Source organism: Pocillopora verrucosa, chromosome 13 (genome assembly GCF_036669915.1).
Source record: "Pocillopora verrucosa isolate sample1 chromosome 13, ASM3666991v2, whole genome shotgun sequence".
In the NCBI taxonomy this organism is placed as follows: Eukaryota; Metazoa; Cnidaria; class Anthozoa; order Scleractinia; family Pocilloporidae; genus Pocillopora; species Pocillopora verrucosa.
Window position 1 is genome coordinate 1,716,922 of NC_089324.1, and position 19,478 is coordinate 1,736,399.

Here is a 19,478-nt window from a genome sequence, read left to right on the forward strand (position 1 = left end):
GTAATGACACTATTGCTTATACAAATTCATTCTGAAACCAATATTTTTCTGTCAACCAAAGTGATTTGAGAGAGAGAAAAGAGAGGATTCATAAGTTATTTATCGGCTTGAGGTAGTGACCGACGTGTCTGCCTAAAAATACTACCCAGACGGAAAAGCGAGATATATTTATAAAAATGGCAACGAAATTTGGGATGTACTCAGCGATTCACGAAGGCGTCACCGTGGCCCGTGGGCAGAGATAAGAAAATACTGACCGGGTAAAGAACCAATCAGACTGCAGGATTCGTTACCGTGCCCTCTGAAAAAAAATAAAGGAAAAGTTTAAATTTCAGAATTTCTTTTTTGTGCTCGTGTAGCTGAGTGTGCCCGGGCCGGACGGGAAAATATTTGGTTCTCGATCATGAGACACGGACCTCGTTGCGTTCGGTCCGTACGTCATGAATTCGAGCTAAATATTTTCCCGTCCCACCATAATACTGATTTAGTTTTCGATTTTGGAGGCACGACTGGATGTGTCCTATGGTTTACATAGTGACAATTTTTTTTTCTTTTTTTTGTTTACTTTATTTTCTACACGTTCCCACAAGCTTGCAGCTTTAAACCTCACCATGTTTGAATAAGGTTTATTGTAGTGCACATGCATTGTATTTTAAATTATCTGGGGAAAAATGATGTTATGGTGTTTCTTTTATTTCTGTGCCGAATTTTATACTAGTAGTATAGTTTACTACTATACTTATTACGAAGAGCCAAACTGTTTTGAGAAATAATTTGAAGAACTTTTCTCGAAAAAGGGCAATCTGTTTTGAGCTATCTTAAAATGAAACGCTGTAGACTCCGTTAAGAGACAAATTTGCTTAAAAAAAACCTTTTAAAATACCTTAACCTTTTTCAGGGAGTTTGACATACGAATCGGTCCCTGAAGGTTAATATTGTTCACACTTTAACACTGACAAGAGCTAACCCCCCCTTTTTTTTTTTTTTTACTGAACAGTGTTTTCAGTAAATCAGGCACCTGATACCCGGAGCTATGGCAGGTGTTCTGTCCTGAATCACCGAGCTAAATTTATTCTGGTAATTTTGCGTTAACAACTGAGTTGAAAACGTAAATTGGTCACCGTAAAGGGTAAAAAAGATAACATTTCGAGCGTTAGCCCCTCGTCAGGGCGAAGGGCGAAGGGCGAAGGGCGAAGGGATCACGCTCGAAACGTCAGCTTTTTTACCCTTTACGGTGGCTAATTTACGTTTTCAACTCAGTTGTTAACACTAAAGTACCTGCTATACTCTCCCACCGACGCAACACCACAGTTTCTCTAAAAACTTTCTCCCTGTATAACTTTATTCTGGTTTCTGTAAGAAATGTCTGAGCTCGCAAGGAAAGCCTCCTACTTGAAATCTTATAGAGCGTTACCACTCACGTTGCATACAAATTTATTGGAACTAAAGAAAGTGTTCACTGAAGAAAAAAGTTCAACTCCCACGGGATTGGTTTGGTACACCAACATGGCCGCCGTTGGATTGTTTTGGAACACCGATATATGATAGGGTTGGGGGAGGGTTAGTCATCCTTAATACTTACTACTGTATTTAAAGATCAATACTAAAAGGCTTGTTCTTGTTGTGTTTATAGCACCTCGAGCATGGGAGGTAGCAGATAAGACGCCCGCGGCAGACACAAGAGAGACATCATGTTATCATCAACGGGTTTTTGGACTGGAAAAGCACTTCTACAAACTCAGCGGAACCTGTAGCAAACTAAACTGTAGAGACGTTTAGCCACCTAGGGTTTCATGAAATGACAAACAAGTTCAGAAACTTTGATCTTAAAGCGTTTTCTTGTAAAATAATCCTTTCTTCAAATAGATCTGTGCAAATTTTCTCATATTTGTTATCTTGGCTAAATTTGAGCATACGCCTGTCTGAAAAAAAAAATGTCTTATTAAATCCGCTTCAGGAGCTCTGTGCGTATTTGAAATCATGTTGTTTTTAAGAATAATGTGCCTTAAAACCAATAACGTTATATTGGTATAGCTTTGGAGTACTTCAGGGTTGTCCAGTGATCTTTGAATTGACCGTACATCAATTTATTGTAGTCGAGTGTAAATCTTCAAAGGGCCGCTACTTTCGGAGGGGACGGTTACTTTCGGGGTTCAATAGAAAGGTAAAAAATTAACGTTACTTCGGGGAACAGTTATTTTCGGGGAGGGCGTTTCTTTTGGAATTCCGCGGTATCTTCGATTCATATGCAAATCGTTTTTGGAGTTCCTCCTACGGCCGTCCATCGAGGAGCAGCGCTTTGGATATGACCTTCTGTAAACGTACATGGGGGCTACGTTTGGTTTTTTAGATTTTATTAAACATGGAATAGTCGTAAGTAAAACATTTAACAGTTACCGCTGGATCACTGGATATCATGATTGAGTTATGCGAAAATTGCTTTTTGAGTGACAATGAAAATCAAATTTATTAGTTTGCGAAGACTCAAAAATGTAAATGAACAAACACAGTCTTTAGTAATATGATTTGACATTTTTCTTTCCCATTGGTCACAGGAAAGATGCGAAAACGTAATAAAATCAAATCTGACATAAGGAATCTCGTTCGAATTAAAAACAAGTCATAATATGTCGCCTACATTATTTTTGGTCCACCTACACTCAAATTGTATATGAAATCCTAAGGCGGAAATCTAGGGAGGCTGAAAGGCTAGTGTGTCGACCGTGAAAGAAACGTAATTCTAAAAAATGCTTTTGGAAAGTTACATACCACTGACCAATGTCAAATTTTGCAAATTTTAGCGATTATAACTTTTGGCAAACGTTGAATCGAAAAAATCCGCTTCCGTTTTGCTGGTCGTTTTCATATAAAATCATCTGTCTAAACACGACATCCACAAACTCCCACCAGTCTGCTATGTCTGTAAAATTTGAGCTCAGTCGCATCGAAAGTAGCCAAGTTATAAAAGTTTTGAAAGATGTAGCAAAAGAAAAATGGGATCAATATCAGTATCTGGGCAACTGCCCACCTACCCCTCCCTTAACCCAACATTTAACCCTGACTTGTTATCAATTGACTGTTGTTGAGTTAGGGGAGGGGTAGGTGGGCAGTTGCCCAGATACTGGTATTGATCCGAAAAATGTTACCTTGCGAATTTATTCAAGGCCAAGTGATTCCCGTGGCCTTAAAACGAACAAATTAAAGTGCTGGGTTGGTAACTGCATACAGAGAGGGCAACATTGCCAGAAAATTTTGCATAATTTGCCTGTAAGGCCCCCCTCTCCATTGACGCCACATCTGTTCGTCGAGGTATGATTGAAGATCTTCTTTTTTCATACCTCTTCGTATTTTTTGCCCTAACTTAAGATTATTCCAGCAGGACTCTACCTCCTGTGTGTGGACACCAGTTACAGGATCAACAAAGTGTCGAGCATGCACGACGATTCGGTGCACGGCGACGTTATTTATACGGTGTTCCATGCCTCTGTATGAAGCCCAGTCATCGGTGTAGACTTCTGTTCCTGGTCGGATACACTTCGAGATTATGGGGTCAAGTGTCGCGATATCCCGTCTCTCTACAACCTGGAAGTAACCCCGTGCTGGACTAAACTCGGTGGTGACTACACCAAATACCCACGCGTCTCTGGCTGCTCTTCTTCCTCGGTTGAACTAAAAAAGAGACGTACGGATTTGTTACTGCACGTCTTTTTCCGTGACCAGAATGAACTTACTGCGGCAAAAAATGTTTAGGTAAACATGAGAATAAATTAAGGTTGAACATCCTCCTTTACCGTTGTGGTAAATGAAAATGGGGTTAGCTTTACTTTGCGTTTGATTCAATTGGCCCATCAGCCTGGCAGTTAAACATCCCGGAGTACTTTTACTCCCACTGGAAGGAATGCTAGCCTATCGCAGTAGACCCTTGCCATTCACTGGTACTCATTCATAAACTGACAGAAATAGACACTATTTGAGTCCAGATATTTTCGTTTAACAATGATCTAACTGCCGATTACTTGAGGTAATAATTTAACTCGCTTACTTTGCCTCGTTTTAATAAGTACGCGTCCTTGGTATGCTAGTTTCATTTGGTTGCTTGCTTTCTTGCTTATCTGGATTCTTTAGTAGGTTTTGGGTCATCAGTTTCGAAACTTTTCAATGTCACATTAACCTTAACGGTTAAGGAGGCTCCAAAGTGTTTTCAGCCGCGCGCGCCATTCTGCTTGTCAAACCCCGTCCAAACGAGAAATGTTTGGCGATCAAACATTGCTCGGTGGCCAAACTTTTTCCCGTTTCGACACCTTTGTTTGATCGAATTTGATAAAATTTAAATGACGACAAGCATTTGATCAAATATTGGAAAACATTTGGCTTGTTCAAACATGTTTGACACCGTCAGGCCACTAAACACAGTATCAAAATGTTTGGTAACCAAACGATGTTTGATCGTGTTTGGTCGCCAAACATCTCCCGGCCTAATAGATTAGGATCAAATCTGCATTATAACGTGCGTGCGCTACATATGAAATCTTGCGCATGCAGTCGACGCGCACTGACGCAAATGATAATCTAATCATGCCGAACGTTCTGAGTTTTGCTATGTTAGAATATTTTCGCTTCTGCTCGTTAGGTATTCTAATTTTTTGGTGAAAATCAAAGTCAGTTGGCACATTTTTTAACTACTGTAGGTAAGGAAAAATGAGAAAGCCGTAGAAAGCAATGGTGGCGAAGGAAATCTTTTTTGCTTTTAATCTGGCCGACAGAATTTTTCTACCCGAAATATTTTGAAGAATATTCATGCGTACATATATGGCAGAATGAGGCGATTTTACATTCCTGTTCTTTCAATATGACGGTTGTGACCACTTAAAGGACCGAGTGAATGTGTTGCATGGTTGCCAAGGAAAAAATTATCTCATTAACACTGGTGCGACGAGCCAAGCTGTATTTAGGACATAATTTGTAGAATTTGTTTTGAGCCACCTAGGATTTCTTCTAAAATTCCCGCGAAACTAGCAATGGTATGCTCGGCTTTTTTTCAGTGTTTCTTGGAGCTTTTGGCATCTATTTAGCATTCTTACCTTAGCCTTGTGATTAAACTTGCTTTCGTCACACTTAACGGCGGCTCTGTATTGCGCAAAATTCTAATTTCTTTGCGCATTATAATTTGATGACGTAACAGATATAATTGTTAAGATTTTCTATCGCTAGACAGTGTTATGGACACCTAGAACCAATGGGTAAATATTTACCTTGATTTCTTTTGATATTATCGATATGAACTGAAACTAATTTGTTAACGCATTACTTTACAGATTTCGAATCTTCGATCCATATCCATGAATTTTGTCATAACATTCATCCGTTATTTATTGTAATAAAATATCGAGGTTTGGAACCTTTGGTATATTAATGTCCTAACACACTGGTCCTCCAAATGGTGTGAACGGCCTCTCGTCCAGATCTCTTGAACACACATCTTGCAACCGTCGGTATATTTTTGAGACCAGGCCTGGGTTGAGGTTTAATCTCCGCGCTGTTTGTCGCTGGGAATCTTCAGAGACAAAATGGTAGATTGTAAGGAGCAGCGTACCCAGCGGCACGCGGGGAAACTCTTCGAAAAAACTGTTGGTACGCAAGCCTCTTTTCTTTTTACAGCCGCTGCAGCGCCTATTAATAGGGAAAAAAAGACGCAGTTTGAAATGCATACGGGCATAACAGACCTTCTCACTCGATTCGATTCGTGTTGGAGGAGTGGAAGGTATATGGCGGTATTTTTATAAGTAACACTGCAGTTACACTGTACAGAGTTCTGCAGAACTCAAATCGCTCTGACGAAGGCCTAACACTCGAAACGTCAGCTTTTTTACCCTTTACGGTGGCCAATTTACGTTTTCAACTCAGTTGTTAACACTAAATTACCTTCTGCAGATAGAGTTTGCCATAATACCAATCATGAGAGATTGGAGGAGGACAATAGAGTGAGCGAGGTAATACACACTGCGCGGACCCTTTTGCATTTTTTAAAGATGCCCTTCAGTGACTTACCAAAGGTACCCATCAACATGATTGCCGTTCCTCTGTATCAGTACCATGTCCTCGTTACATTGAGCACACCGAAGCGTATCGGCCAACAGAGACCGCCGTTGTAGCCACTGAATCAAGTTCATACGCGGACCCCGTTGTAGATCTATAAATTCATTTAGATTCATGACTTCTCAATTACGAGAGCGTAGTTCACAGTGAGCGCGAAGTACAACTAAGAAACTGTTGTAGCAGCTTTTTTGGGGCTCGTCTTCGGCGCGAGACCTGTGGAATTCACAAGTCACAAAACAAAGAACGCAAACCCGAACAAAAAACTCAACACAATGAGGAACAGAAAAACAATAGCTCCAAAGGAAAGGAAAAAGTTATCACACCTTGTTTTGCATCATCTTTTGACTTATTCATTAACTTTACAAAGCAAAGAGAACAAGGCAAAGTCCTTCCGCGAAACTCTCAATACAGCTGATATTTAAAAAAAAACAACAAACGCGGAAAAAAGATCGCACTTTCCTTTCGACAAGTTTCTAATAAAGTAGTTAAATAAAAAATTCAGAAATAAACATAGAACTTTTTCAGTTGGTTGAACGGCTTGTCACCTTCGTCAGAAAATCGGGAAACATTGTTTTTGACGCTTTAAAGTACAAGTCGTGTGTAGGCTGCGAACTAGCCTGTGTGCAGCCGTCTACTATTTCCTCTTCCTTCTGGGTGGGGAAAATACAGTCGAGCTGGCCAGCCGCGAACAGGCACCTTGTAGAATGCGCGCTTGTTGAGATTATATTACAGTTTGTTCTCTAAATTCTTGTAACATTTCTGGAGATCAAAACTTTAAGGCTGGACGTAATGATTTTAGACGGGTAGAGGGTTCTTTTTTTCGGTAGGCCGCGGTGTTAGGCGAAACGTCCGGTTACCGATGCATCATGCATCGAGCGTATTGCTCGTACGATTTCAGGACCAGATAACGCGAACGACTGCTTGCAGAGTTGCCTGAAGACAGTTTTCAGCACAGTTGTTACAGTTTTCAGCACAGTTAATAAGTGACTTCATTCACTTACTTGCCATAAAAGTCTTTTGTAGTTTTGTCTTTTAAAACACGCCGCGCCGAAAATAACAAAAGGCGTTCAAGTTAATAATTAAGTGGCATCAGTTTTCTATATTCTCGCATACTGACCCCACGCTTTCGGAGCGTTGCCAGACACAGATTTCTCGTTGGGTTGTTTTGTTCGTCCTCCTGTGATTTACCAGGCAAGATCGGCAAGATCGTCAACATGAGCCACGCGACTCGTTCCCTTTCTAGAACTTTTGTCCTTTTAGACAAAAGGTTGAATGCTGTACCGAGCAAAGCTGATTTGGGTCGAATGGTGACTACGGGAAAAGTAAGAGATATTTCTTTCTCAAAGAGCCAGGACGCAGATGCCATCGGCACCAACCTGACTGCTGCATTTCCTTCCTTAGCGGGGAAAGACTTAGCAAGGTACGTACAATTCTTCACAGTATTCTAGGAAACGTAGTTTGAAGATAGCAGTCGCATTAAGTAAAACACCATGGTTTGAGTTAAGAGTAAGCAGCTTTCTTGTAAACGACACAAACGCGAAATGACAAGACCTTAGCATGACGCCACAGCTCGTTTAGCAGAAACGCTACAGCTTTCTCGGCTTTTATGACAACAGTCAATCACAGTTGCCGCTTACAGTTATAACCAAGGCAAAGGATAGTCAGCAAAATAAGGGGGAAAAGGCCTCAAAACAGTTGAAGAAACAACGCAGAATCGAGGATTTCCAAATCATTTATTTGACACCTTTAATGTAGCAGAAGTTGAATAGTAATAAAGGGGTAAGTTTCTAAAGAAACTGTGGTGCTGCGTCGGTGGGAGAGTATAGCAGGTAATTTAGTGTTAACAACTGGGTTGAAAACGTAAATTAGCCACCGTAAAAGGTAAAAAAGCTGACGTTTCGAGCGTTAGCCCTTCGTCAGAGCGATTAGCATAATAGATTGCGGCTGCTTCGTTCCCTAGTCGTCTTCCAACGAGGTGCGCATGGTGAGATGGGTAGGACCTTTTGCTCACCTTGCCCATGATGCCTAATCTTTGCTGATGATATACCTCTCATCAGATGTTGTTTTTTCACACCATATACCTCCAAAATGTAAAAAGAGTTACTTCGACCCATTTACAGGTCTCATTATGTCATTATTCCACTGTTATGCCACTCAAGTTATCCTCACTGCTCAGACTGAATTTACATTTTCTTCCACCTTTCTTTTCATTACACAGTCTTGAAGTTATTAAATCGTATGCCCGTGGCCATGCCATGATGAAGGTGGCCGACGGCCTTCCCAGTGGTGCCCAGATCTTAGAGCATTTTGGCGGACACAGAAAGAAGAAAGTTTTTTTGTACCTCCCACCTGGTATTTCTTTGACTGCTAATTGCATATTATATAAACATTAACTATGATCTATAAGCTACGTCAAATGATTATGTCATACTTTGAATACTAATACAAAAGCCTTGACCATGCATGGTATTGTGATAAAGCACACAACTAAGTGACAAGTGCAGTCGAAAAGTGTGAAAAGAAAAATCAGCCATGAGTGAGTGTTTCTCCCCACACTTCTAAACACGCTCCAACCACTTCTTTTTGTACTTCGTAACCCAAGAAAGTTCGTTCAAGCCATTGTTATTTGATCTGTGATAAAGTTTACATTTCATTTCTAAAGAAATTGGCTCATGACTTCAAGTAATTTTGTCGAGTATATTTCTCATGAAATTGCAACAGACATTATGTACTTTCACAAGTTTCCCTCTTAAAGAGCACATCTATTCCTTCAATTCCTTATCCTGGAGACATACTTTTTTTATGGGCCACTTTCCCTCTTGGCTTGCAAAAAAGCAAACTGAACTATGGCCTTAAAGCAGCCTGTGATGTATTGGTGCAGAGTTTCCATCTTCACACTAGGAAACGTAGAAAAACGTAAAAAACACAATTATTCTAGCGACCTCTAATCTTATTATTCGATTTATCACCATGAATTCAAACAGCCAAGCAAATACTAGTTCAGCCTCTACTAGTGCATGTAAGTTGACTTAACATTCCATAAACATGCAAACAAGAACCCAATGAAGCTAATTAATACAATACTAGAATCAATATTGACATCTGACATAAAAAACACAATTATTATAGCCACCTCTGATGTTATCATTTCAATTCATACACAGCCAACACTGTTAATTCCAACAACCAAGCAAATACTAGTTCAGCCTATTCTAGTGGATGTAAGTTGACTTAACATTCCATGAACATGCAAACAACAACCCAATGAAGCTAATTGATACAGTACTGGAATAACTATATTGACATCTTACGTAAAAACACAATTATTATAGCTACCACTGATGTTATCATTTCGATTCATCCACAGCCAATGCTGTCAGTTCCAACAGCCAAGCAAATACTAGTTCAGCCTCTTCTAGTGGATGTAAGTTGACTTAACATTCCATAACAGGCAAACAGTAAATCAGTGAAGATAGACATCAATTGCTGAGGACCATTCCATTTAATAGACACACCGCCCTTACTGATGGAAAAAGTCACAATTTATACCCAGAGAAAAAAAAAAAAAAAAAGGCTAACTGATGCTTCACCCCCCGATATAAAGTTCTTAACCTCTTTCAAAAAAAAAATCAATTTATATCCCAACCTTTTAGAATATACAATAAAGATAAAAGATGCCCTATAGCAACCCCGCCCCCCCCAAAAACTTATATATGGGGAACAGGGTGTCTTAACACCATACCTCTGAGAGCAGATAAGGGAGGTGGGGTCCACAGGGTTCCCAGCTTAACATGAAGAAAACTATCATTATTCCTCGATTTCAACACCTGAATCAAACATCTGTTGACTGCTATTATTGACTGCTTACCTTTGATCTTAACATTTTGATCCGTCCACAGCCAACAATACAGCCACTATTGTGACAAATGCAAGGTCTGGAAGGCCAATAATGACCCCAGATGTGTCCAGCTTACCTCTTCCTACAAGTACAAATGGATGTGAGTTAAATATTAAGCAGTGTCATGGCAGTTGCAGTAAAACAGAAGCAACTAACCTCATAAACATAGATTAAACAAAGACTTTTTTAGTATTATGATGAGCTATGACAGTTTGAGCATTTGACATATTAGTCTAATGTGAAACGTTGAAATGGTGTTGAGGCAAATTAATTAAATGAGAGATGACTTTGTTCTTTAATAAGTTAATTTGCCAACACATATTAACAGAGTCCAATTGAAGGAAAGGACACATTGAATCTAAATCAGCATATTCAAAAGGCCGCACTTATGTCAGTTAAGTTTTCTAACACAAGAATATATTTTGTGTGGCAATATGACTACAGTAGGCAAATTAATTCTTGAACATTTGATTCATGTTTCCATCCCCAGCTAAAAGTATTTGCATTGGGGCGAGGTCACTGGTAAAATAAAATTGAACTAAATATTTCAATAATACATCATTTCAACTTCAAAACAAACCATTTCAACATTTCAACTTCAAAACAAGCTTAGAAAATTAACTAATAATGACACTCTTTAACAGGTCAGGTCAGGAGGCCGCATGGCTGAGTGATTTAGTGTGCTAGATTTGAAATCTAGTGGTCCTAGGTTCCAGTCCTCTAGCTATCTGGATTTTTTCTCAGTAGTTTGTGAGTTTAACCCTTTGACCCCATAGTGTATGTACTTAGCCAAATGGTCAGCCTCCTACCTGATAGGATTCTTAATGGTTTATGTTCTACTTCTGATATTTGTTTATTTATTTACAGCACAACAGCACAACAATTCAAGTTCCACAAGGCCTATAATGACCCCAGCTGTGTCCAGCATGTCCCTACCTTCAACTGGATGTGAGTTAAATATAGAAACAAATGAATTATCAACATAGTAAACCAAAAAGAGAGACTTTTTAAATAGTGTGAACAAGCCTTTTTTCCCCACAAATAAAGAGAGCTAGCAATTTCTCAGGCCACCAGTTTAAGCATCTAACATGTTAGTCTCCAACTTGAGTATTTCAGGCAGGAAAAATCAGATTATTCACTTATTTTTCTTGAAATTTGTACCTTTTGTCATCTTTCCCACCTCCCTAAAGAACTTCCAATAAGGACCCTTCATGGGTTGGCATTGGAAAAAGGGAGAAAAAAACTGCTCATGACCACAAGATAGAAATGTATTTTTAACCAACAGAGAAACATCAGCCAATCAAATATTACCCTCTAAAAGATTAGATGTCATCAGTGACAACAAAGCGTCCATAATTTCCTAACAATTCATCAACACTTTATTTTTGCGAGCCCTGCTGGGGAAGATAGGGGAGGTGGTGCCCATAGAATTTCCTGGCTTGTGACAAGAAAACCATCATTACTCCTTGATTTCAACACCTGAATCAAGCAACTAATGACTGCTATCATAGAGTGCTTAATTACCTCTGATGTTATCATTTTGATCTATCCACAGTCAATGCTGCATCCCCATCAATGGCAACTGTTGTAACCAATGCAAGTTCCAGACAGCCAACAGTGACCCCAGCTGCATCCAGCTTATCTCTACCAACAAATGGACGTGAGTTACACATAATAATCATTTCACAACAAATAATGAAAAACTAACAAAAATGGAATCAAGAAATTGCCACTTCAAACAGAAGTATCTTTTCCTAGAAGTGTTAATTTTAGAACTGATGGGAAATTTCAATGCTGTTGTGTAAGGGATTTTTGTCTGACAATTTGATTTTCAATCAACACAAATTTAGCATTCTTAAGTTATATTATTTTGCCTGGAGTGTTACGATAATTGTAACAATTTGTGCAAAATTAGCCTATACAAATTTTTACTTTTTTTAAGGGGAAACTAGAAGGTACCTTACCCAGATGGCCAGAAACTCAATCAGGGCTGGTGAGTTTTACTACTTTACCCACAAATGTATATTCAATATTCTGCATGAGATAGAAGAAAACAAGAACTTGATTGAACAATGAATGAATGATTAGACGCCAACTTTTTCAAAAGCCATATGTAGCACTTCCCTCTTTTTAAAGTATGAATAAAACTTGGCTTTCGCACCTATGGAATGCTTAAAACCTATGCACTGAGCTAAATGTGAGTATTTTGTTTTGTCTTCTACATGTAGATGTATATCCACTCCAAATTGATGATTCAGATGGTAAGATTGTAGACTATGAATCCAGTTGTGATGTTTTGAATGTGGTTTTATAAATAACACCTGCTGATTCCATTGAACAAACATAAAATTTTCATAAGGGGTTCCAAGAGAGATTTGAAAAACTAACATTTTGGAAGGAGCTGAGAAAACACATAGACAGACATGATCTAACAAAGAAAAGAAACTTCAAAGATAAGGATATAGCATAATATCCACCAAAAACAATTAAATTAAAAGGAAGATAACTACTTTCTTCCATGGTAACAGAGATTGGTAGCTTAAAAAGATGACATAATACTAAGTGACCTTGCTCACCTCAAGCCTCCTGTAGTTTAGTGGTTATAATAGTATCCTTCCAGAGTGCAAATGGTAACAAGCTCCAATGTCATCTGCAGTCAGATTTTTTCTGTCCCATGCTCTTGACAATAAATATACCTGCTACAAGTGAATGTAAGTGCTTAATTGATTGGCACATTAGTTATTAAGTTTATTAATGATTTATATTTTAATCCTGTATTTGCATCTTGTGTGGAAGCAGTTGACCCATCTGCCGTAGATAATTATCGTGTGATACACCTGAAACTGTGTTGTGTTGTTTTTTGAACAGATGGTGTCATTGCTTTAGATGAAGTCAATGACAATGAACTCGACAGAAGCTATTTAGCTAGTAACCCAGTAAATGTTGACTCAGGTAATATGATGATGACTGATTAAAGAACATTTAAATGCTCGTTTTTTTGCAGACCCCAACCCCAATCCTGATTTGGATTAATCCCTAGGGTGGCAATGGATATTTTCTGAAAACTGCATGTATATTATGCTAGAAATCTAGTTTATTACTGCAGGTAGTTTACATGGATGATTTCCGATTGTATCATAAATTTCCATTTAAGAGGCAACTTAATTGTGCACCCTAGGCCAAGCCAAGTTTACACATGAGGTGTAAAGTAAATCAACCAAATTTATGTGAGAAATGAAAGAAATTAATTTTTAAAAAAAGACAAAATTTTAACTCCATGATTTTTTTTCCCTTTCAACATAGCATGTCATCTAACTGGCATACATCAGTGGCAAAAAGGTATGTTTCTATAAAATGGATTATAAAACACATACACTTTGAAAAACAAATGTTGAATTAACTTCAACATAATTTTAATTACTTAATGTGTTAATTAAAATTCAAGAGATGAACAACTGTGTCTCATGTAAATGGAGAATAGAACATTCTACTATGCTACAGTATGGTGTGATATAGACTGACAGATTGACTCACTCATTCAGTTTCGTGGCATAAAGGAATGCACAACAACTAATGTCTTGATATTCATTTCATTTTATGCCACTTCATTTCAGCTGGGATTGTAAAAGAAGACCAAAGTTCTTTGGGAATTCTCAATCAGAATGCTCAAGGTATGTTGAAAATATTGTCAATAATTCAATGCACTTTAATGCACAGCTCTCCCTGGATGATGACAATAGAAAATTTCCACTAGATACAAAATAATATCTTGCCAAAAGCAGCATTCTAGCTTAAAATGCATGACTCAGGCTTCCTTATATCTTATGTTGCTATCTGTTTCATATTTTCAGCTAAATATATTTTGAAAAAGCTTTTATTAATCCCCAGTTCACATTTCACTGTAGACTATAAGCACTGGTAGATTAACTGTTTAAGTACAGACAAAACAGGAATTCAAATCCAAAACTACAATTTTTTTGCCCTTCATTAGGTAAAAGGAAAAACAAAACAAAAAAAAACAATACAAAACCAATATAACCGGTGATTATCTTTTGATGAGTAACATGTGCAATTGCATTTTACTATTAGTGAAAAGAAAAAAGGAGAAATAGATACCTTTACTTTCATTCACACACTCTTAGGCATTAGTTGGCCATAAGCAAACTACAACAAAAGTTTAAAAAAAAAAAAAAAGCTGGGGGGAAGATTCTGGCACAAACATCCTTAATGGATGACAGTTCAATTGAATACCATTACTGTTTGTAAACCACACTCATAATAATTTTGTAGTGCCATTGAATGATATGGACAGAACACAGGAAGTGCTTTCCTGTGAACATGTGCTCATGGAGGCAGCATCAACCCACGAGGACATTCTTCTGCCAATCTTTTTGACCTTGACATATGAGGAGGTTTGTGTTAACTCTTTAACTCTTAGATCAAATTTGTAATTCTCCTTACTGTCAACCATACAATCCTTGTCATGTTAGTTCAGGGAATTTAGTATTGGATCAACTCATTATTCCCAAATTGATATTTTTCTTTATTCTCATCACTTATCTGGTTGATGCTGTGTTGATATTGTAAGGATAAATCCTGTCTAGGTCACTCATGGGAGTTAAAGGGTGTCATGGCAGTCAATTTAGTTCCTGTTATATGTTTGCCCATATAGCTTGCAATTTTTAGGTAAAATGTTTATAGTAAATACAGTTAGCATACCCATGTGTCAATGTGTTAAATTACTGACAAGTAACATGTATTGACAATCACATTTGAAAAAAAAAATTAGCCTGTAAACTTTTGTGAATCTAAATTGGTCATTATGTTGGAACAGACCCTTTTGGAAAAATATACTTAAGTTACTTTTTTGCTTAATATGATCAACTTTCATTTCTCTATCTGACATATAATCCTATTCTATGCATTATTACAATGCACTGTGTTGTGCCATTATACAAAAGAAATGACATGTCAATGTAAAATTTGACATGTTAAGGCTATATGTTAAATTTTATTCTACTTTAATCTATAAAATTTGTGCATCTAGATGTGTCACCAGGCCAGGTCCGACAGGAGGAGCATGGTCATAGTGATCCTCAAAGGTGACAACATCCCTGATGTGATAAGGTGACTATCAATGATTCTTAAGGTTATTTTTATTACTAAAAGCACCCTGCACTCTACTAAAACAGCCTTTTTTCTTACACCGAGTCACCATGACAAATATGCTGTAGATCACACTCAACAGATATCTTTTCCTCATTAAGATACACATGGCATGAACAGTGGCTTAAAATTTCATGTGGATATTGCTTCAAGTCACAGGGGTGACATCAGTGGTGGTCATGGCGACCTAGTGCAATGTATGCCCACATGACAATTTTTTAAGAATGAAAGTGGCCCCAACTGACTGGTTTCTATGTTTACAATCATACATTATGTTAAAATTCAAAGCACAAAGATCATTCAATAAACATCACAGAGGTATTCAAGATTTTTCCATATCCATTGTGCAATGCACACATGCTGTATTTCACATTATGTAGTGATTAAATTATTAATCAAAGATGTTTCTCCCTTTATCAAATCATCAGGATTCTGAATATTCTACGTAGAAGTAATGGAAACGCATACTTTTGGATAACAAAAGAAAACTCAAAATCTGGGAGAGAAGGTATTGAATAACTGTCCACACTTTAGTTTTTTTGGAGATAAAAGACAACAAAAGATCAAAGTTTAAAAACTTCCCTAAAATTTAACCAGCTAAACATCAATATTTTAGTAGAATATTTCCATTTTATTGTGATATTGTGTAATGTGAAGAGTGTGTGCATAGATATGTTTCTTCATTATTAAAGGACTTTGATAGGGTTGATCTCCTGTTCCCTTGCAGGATGTATTTCAAATAAATTGTTTCACTTTCTGCAGAAATGAGCCAACCAGTATTTCCTGTTGTTTCATTGTCTCTGTTATGTTTCATTATGCTATGTTTGGTACCCCATGACAACCTTCATACTCCAATAATAGATGCAATAATGACCATAATTATCAATGTTCTCAAACTCTTCTTACCATTTTATGTGCGTTTGTTATGACAGTGAAAAGAAAATTTGGAAGCACAGGGTCGGATTTGCTAATAATGGCACCCACAACTTCTCGGCCTATACTCATAGAGCGTTTTTGCGGTGAGTGTTTTAAGAATTTGTTTTACAAGTCAGTATATGTTAACTAAGGGAATTTTGTATAATAATTGTAAAATTAAATTAACTCCCAAAATATGATTGTTAAGTCTCCTCTCCAGCTGCTACACATTTCCATGAAAATTAGTTATGAGAATTTGGTGTTGCATCAAGATACAGTAATAACTTCTACCTGATAAGTCTGAGTATTCTCATTACCTGTTTACTGGACAGTTATAATTTCCCATGCCATTATCAGGCACTAGTATTATTACCTTCACACCACAGCTTAACCCAGTACAAAAAAGAATCTTGGTGTAAATTTGGTATGTTGCTTTACTACATATTTTTGGCTGCTTTCTAAGAGTAAATATCACAGGTTAATATTTATCTGATTTGACTTTAACAGAATTCTTTCACTTTTGACTCTTATGACTAGGAGACAACCTACAATTAGCACAAGAAGAAGATATGGTGGATGCTATGAAAAGGGCAGCAGATGCTGTGGATGCATTCACCAGGGAATGGTAAGAGGTCTTTTATATTTGATACGATAAAGGTAGAAATATTTCCAACTTGTTACTCATTAGCAACCTTATGATCGTACTGAAAATTTCCATAAACATACATAGCATCAGATACTAAGCTGTAATCATGTTAAATAATGTCTTGTTTACAACTTCCTATTCTAAAAACCCAGGTATATCTTTATAATATGCATATGTTTTGATTATCCAGGCAGATGTACATTTGTAGCACCAAATCAAGGTGAATGCTGATGAGATACACAAGTTGAAAAGAATGATTCGTCTCACGCAAAATTTAATTATTAGGGAGGAGGAGGGCGGTTAAAATCGATCAAAATTGCAAGGATGTTATTCATGATCTTTCTATATTTACCAGCCTCCTGCCATTAAGCATGAACTTACAAGAAAATCAAAAGAGAGCAGTACTAACACCAGGGTATCAGCTGTGACACAAACTAAATTATGAGTATTTGACATAAGAAAGGGAGGCTTATCAATTTACCAACAAATTTATGGTAACAGCTGGCTATTTATTGTTTCCAACAGGGAGAGGTTAGAACAGGAACGCTCATTAAAGAGGGAGCAGGAGATTTCATTGCAAAAGGCAATCGAGAATGACAAGACGAAATTGGTAAATATCATTTCCCAAAAAATTATATTGCAAAGATAATGCCCATATCAATGATATCAAGAAAGTCCAGCAATGAAATAAGGATCTTTGTTAGATGACTTCCTTCAAGACTCTAGGAGCATAAATAATACTTATTACCAATAAACTACTAAGCAGCAGAAATTTCAATACCTTTTATACATTTTCAGCGAAATATTAATTGAGTTGTCATGTATTTATTATGTCAGATTAAAAAATCAAGCAAGAAAATAAGGGAGGCCCGACAAGGCAGGGTTACCCAGCCCAGTCTAGAAGGAGAGAAGGTGACAATTGTCCTATGCCACTCAAATGGCAAGGAAAAACGCCAGTTCAATAAGGGTGCTTTCTTCCAGGTATATATATGTATATATATATATATATATATATATATAATGATACAGTTTGTTGCTTTAAAAAGTACTTCTTCTAAAATGCAGACATATAGTGATTGCCTGATCATTTTTTTTTTAATGTAAACTTTTTTCCTGTTTTAATGACATAGGAGGTATATGACTGGGCAGGCTCCAATGAATGTCTACCACTTTATTTTACTATCCAAAGAGGTAGGGAAGTGGTAAGACATGGAGACCTTTTGGAGAGAACAGAGGTCTTGCACATTTGTGAGAGAGTAAGTAAACAATAATATTACATAAAACAAATTATAACAGTACTAGAAACCTGGAATTCAAGTCTAAAATATACTTGTGTTATTTTAAGAAGGTAAATGTTTGAATTTAAATTTCAAAATACCCTTTCAATCATGATTTCTAACTCTAAGCAAAAATATGACAACTGATGTGCTAAAACCTGGCAGTTCTTAGCACACAAAATCACTCATTGTTTGCATATCCACCAATTTACCTGCGCAAGATTTAAAAGTCACTATGGTAAAATGTTCAAACAGCCGCCCTGTTAAATACCTTAAACTGTGTAATTTAAGTATCAAACCTTGTCTTGATTCTGTTAACATGTTGTTTTTATCCTTTTTATCGAGGATGAGGCAGAAATTGAATCACTTCTGGGATCAAAGGTTAGGAAAAAATAATTACATTCAGTAAAATTATCTATGCAACATAAGTAAAGTGCATGCTTGAATTGGCCAATTTACAGTAAATTATCTGCCTATAGGTGTATGCTGATATGAAGCAACATGGCACAAGTGATCAACACAGAAAAAAAGGAAGTGTATCGTTGAAAAAGTAAACCAAGCAATTAGAATCATCACTTCAGTCTTTTGTGCCTGGCAATTTACTGCTGGTATCCACAACTGCTGGTGTACACTACTTGTAATGGATAAAACTACTGATGATTCTTTTTTTATAAAATTGTTTCAAAATTATCTCTGTCACCTGTTAGAAGATTTATTTGTTCATTTATTTTTAAGAGCTTATGTCTCAAATGCTGCAGAATTAATCAATCAATCCAATTAAGCATATATGTAATTCTACCTTTTTCAACCCAGTGTAATGTTTTCAATTAGGTCATTACTCTTTTTGACAATCCATTTTGTATGCCCAGGTTAACAGTTTGGGTTATGAGCTAGTTTTATTCATAGGGTTAAGCATTAATTTTGAATTTTCTAATGGTGAGGAAATCAGACTTGTTACTTCTGGGTCAGTTAATGGCCTTCCTTATTTTTACCACAGGTGACATTCCAAGGAAATGTCCCAGATTTGCAGTCTGATGGCGAACTGTCATCCACACTACCAGGTGATGAATACAAATATTATATCAAAAAATAATTAAAAGAAAATGAAAAAACAGTTTGAAGAATAAAAATGAAGTACCTTCAAATGACACTGGACAAAAGGAAGCAAAGTATGAAGACATGTAACTAAGATCACGATGAAGTATATTAAGACCAGACAAGAAAAGCAGGCCCAGTCTTAACATGGGTTAATGCAATCCAAAAGGAAATTGCAGGTAACCTGCATTTCTCAGAGATAATAAGCTGAAATTGAGATAAAGATGAGGACTTAACAATGTTCCTAAATACAAGGAAAACATGTTTCACAAGAAATTGCCTTTAAATTCCAAAAATCAACACTATCATATATCATGTTATATGTTGACAGGCTTATTACATTAACACTTTTTTCACAGGCTTAAGTCTAGAGGTCACCACACAA

At 37.1% G+C, this 19,478-nt stretch overlaps 3 protein-coding genes across 4 annotated transcripts in view; 1 reads left to right on the forward strand and 2 right to left on the reverse strand.

The window, feature by feature from the left end:
• The window catches only part of LOC131773677 (UDP-glucuronosyltransferase 2B31-like), a 51,556-nt gene that overhangs the window by 12,587 nt on the left and 19,491 nt on the right, over positions 1-19,478 (reverse strand). The gene's annotated exons all lie outside the window — the stretch shown is intronic.
• Positions 3,083-6,212, reverse strand: LOC131772219 (uncharacterized). The gene is made up of 4 exons (XM_066160204.1): positions 6,049-6,212; positions 5,423-5,670; positions 5,082-5,125; positions 3,083-3,669 (listed from the first exon to the last, which is right to left on the reverse strand). Exons 1-4 carry the CDS (start codon positions 6,210-6,212, stop codon positions 3,199-3,201), a joined length of 927 nt encoding a protein of 308 aa, XP_066016301.1. The 3' UTR covers positions 3,083-3,198.
• LOC131787537 (uncharacterized) lies at positions 7,311-19,280 on the forward strand. Its single transcript, XM_066160180.1, has 21 exons — positions 7,311-7,516; positions 8,315-8,448; positions 9,464-9,520; positions 9,996-10,094; positions 10,862-10,942; positions 11,550-11,654; positions 11,937-11,987; positions 12,223-12,255; positions 12,863-12,946; positions 13,298-13,333; positions 13,609-13,665; positions 14,285-14,406; positions 15,042-15,121; positions 15,589-15,668; positions 16,093-16,179; positions 16,613-16,700; positions 17,247-17,331; positions 17,559-17,702; positions 17,852-17,977; positions 18,344-18,379; positions 18,996-19,280. Exons 1-21 carry the CDS (start codon positions 7,311-7,313, stop codon positions 19,089-19,091), a joined length of 1,887 nt encoding a protein of 628 aa, XP_066016277.1. The 3' UTR covers positions 19,092-19,280.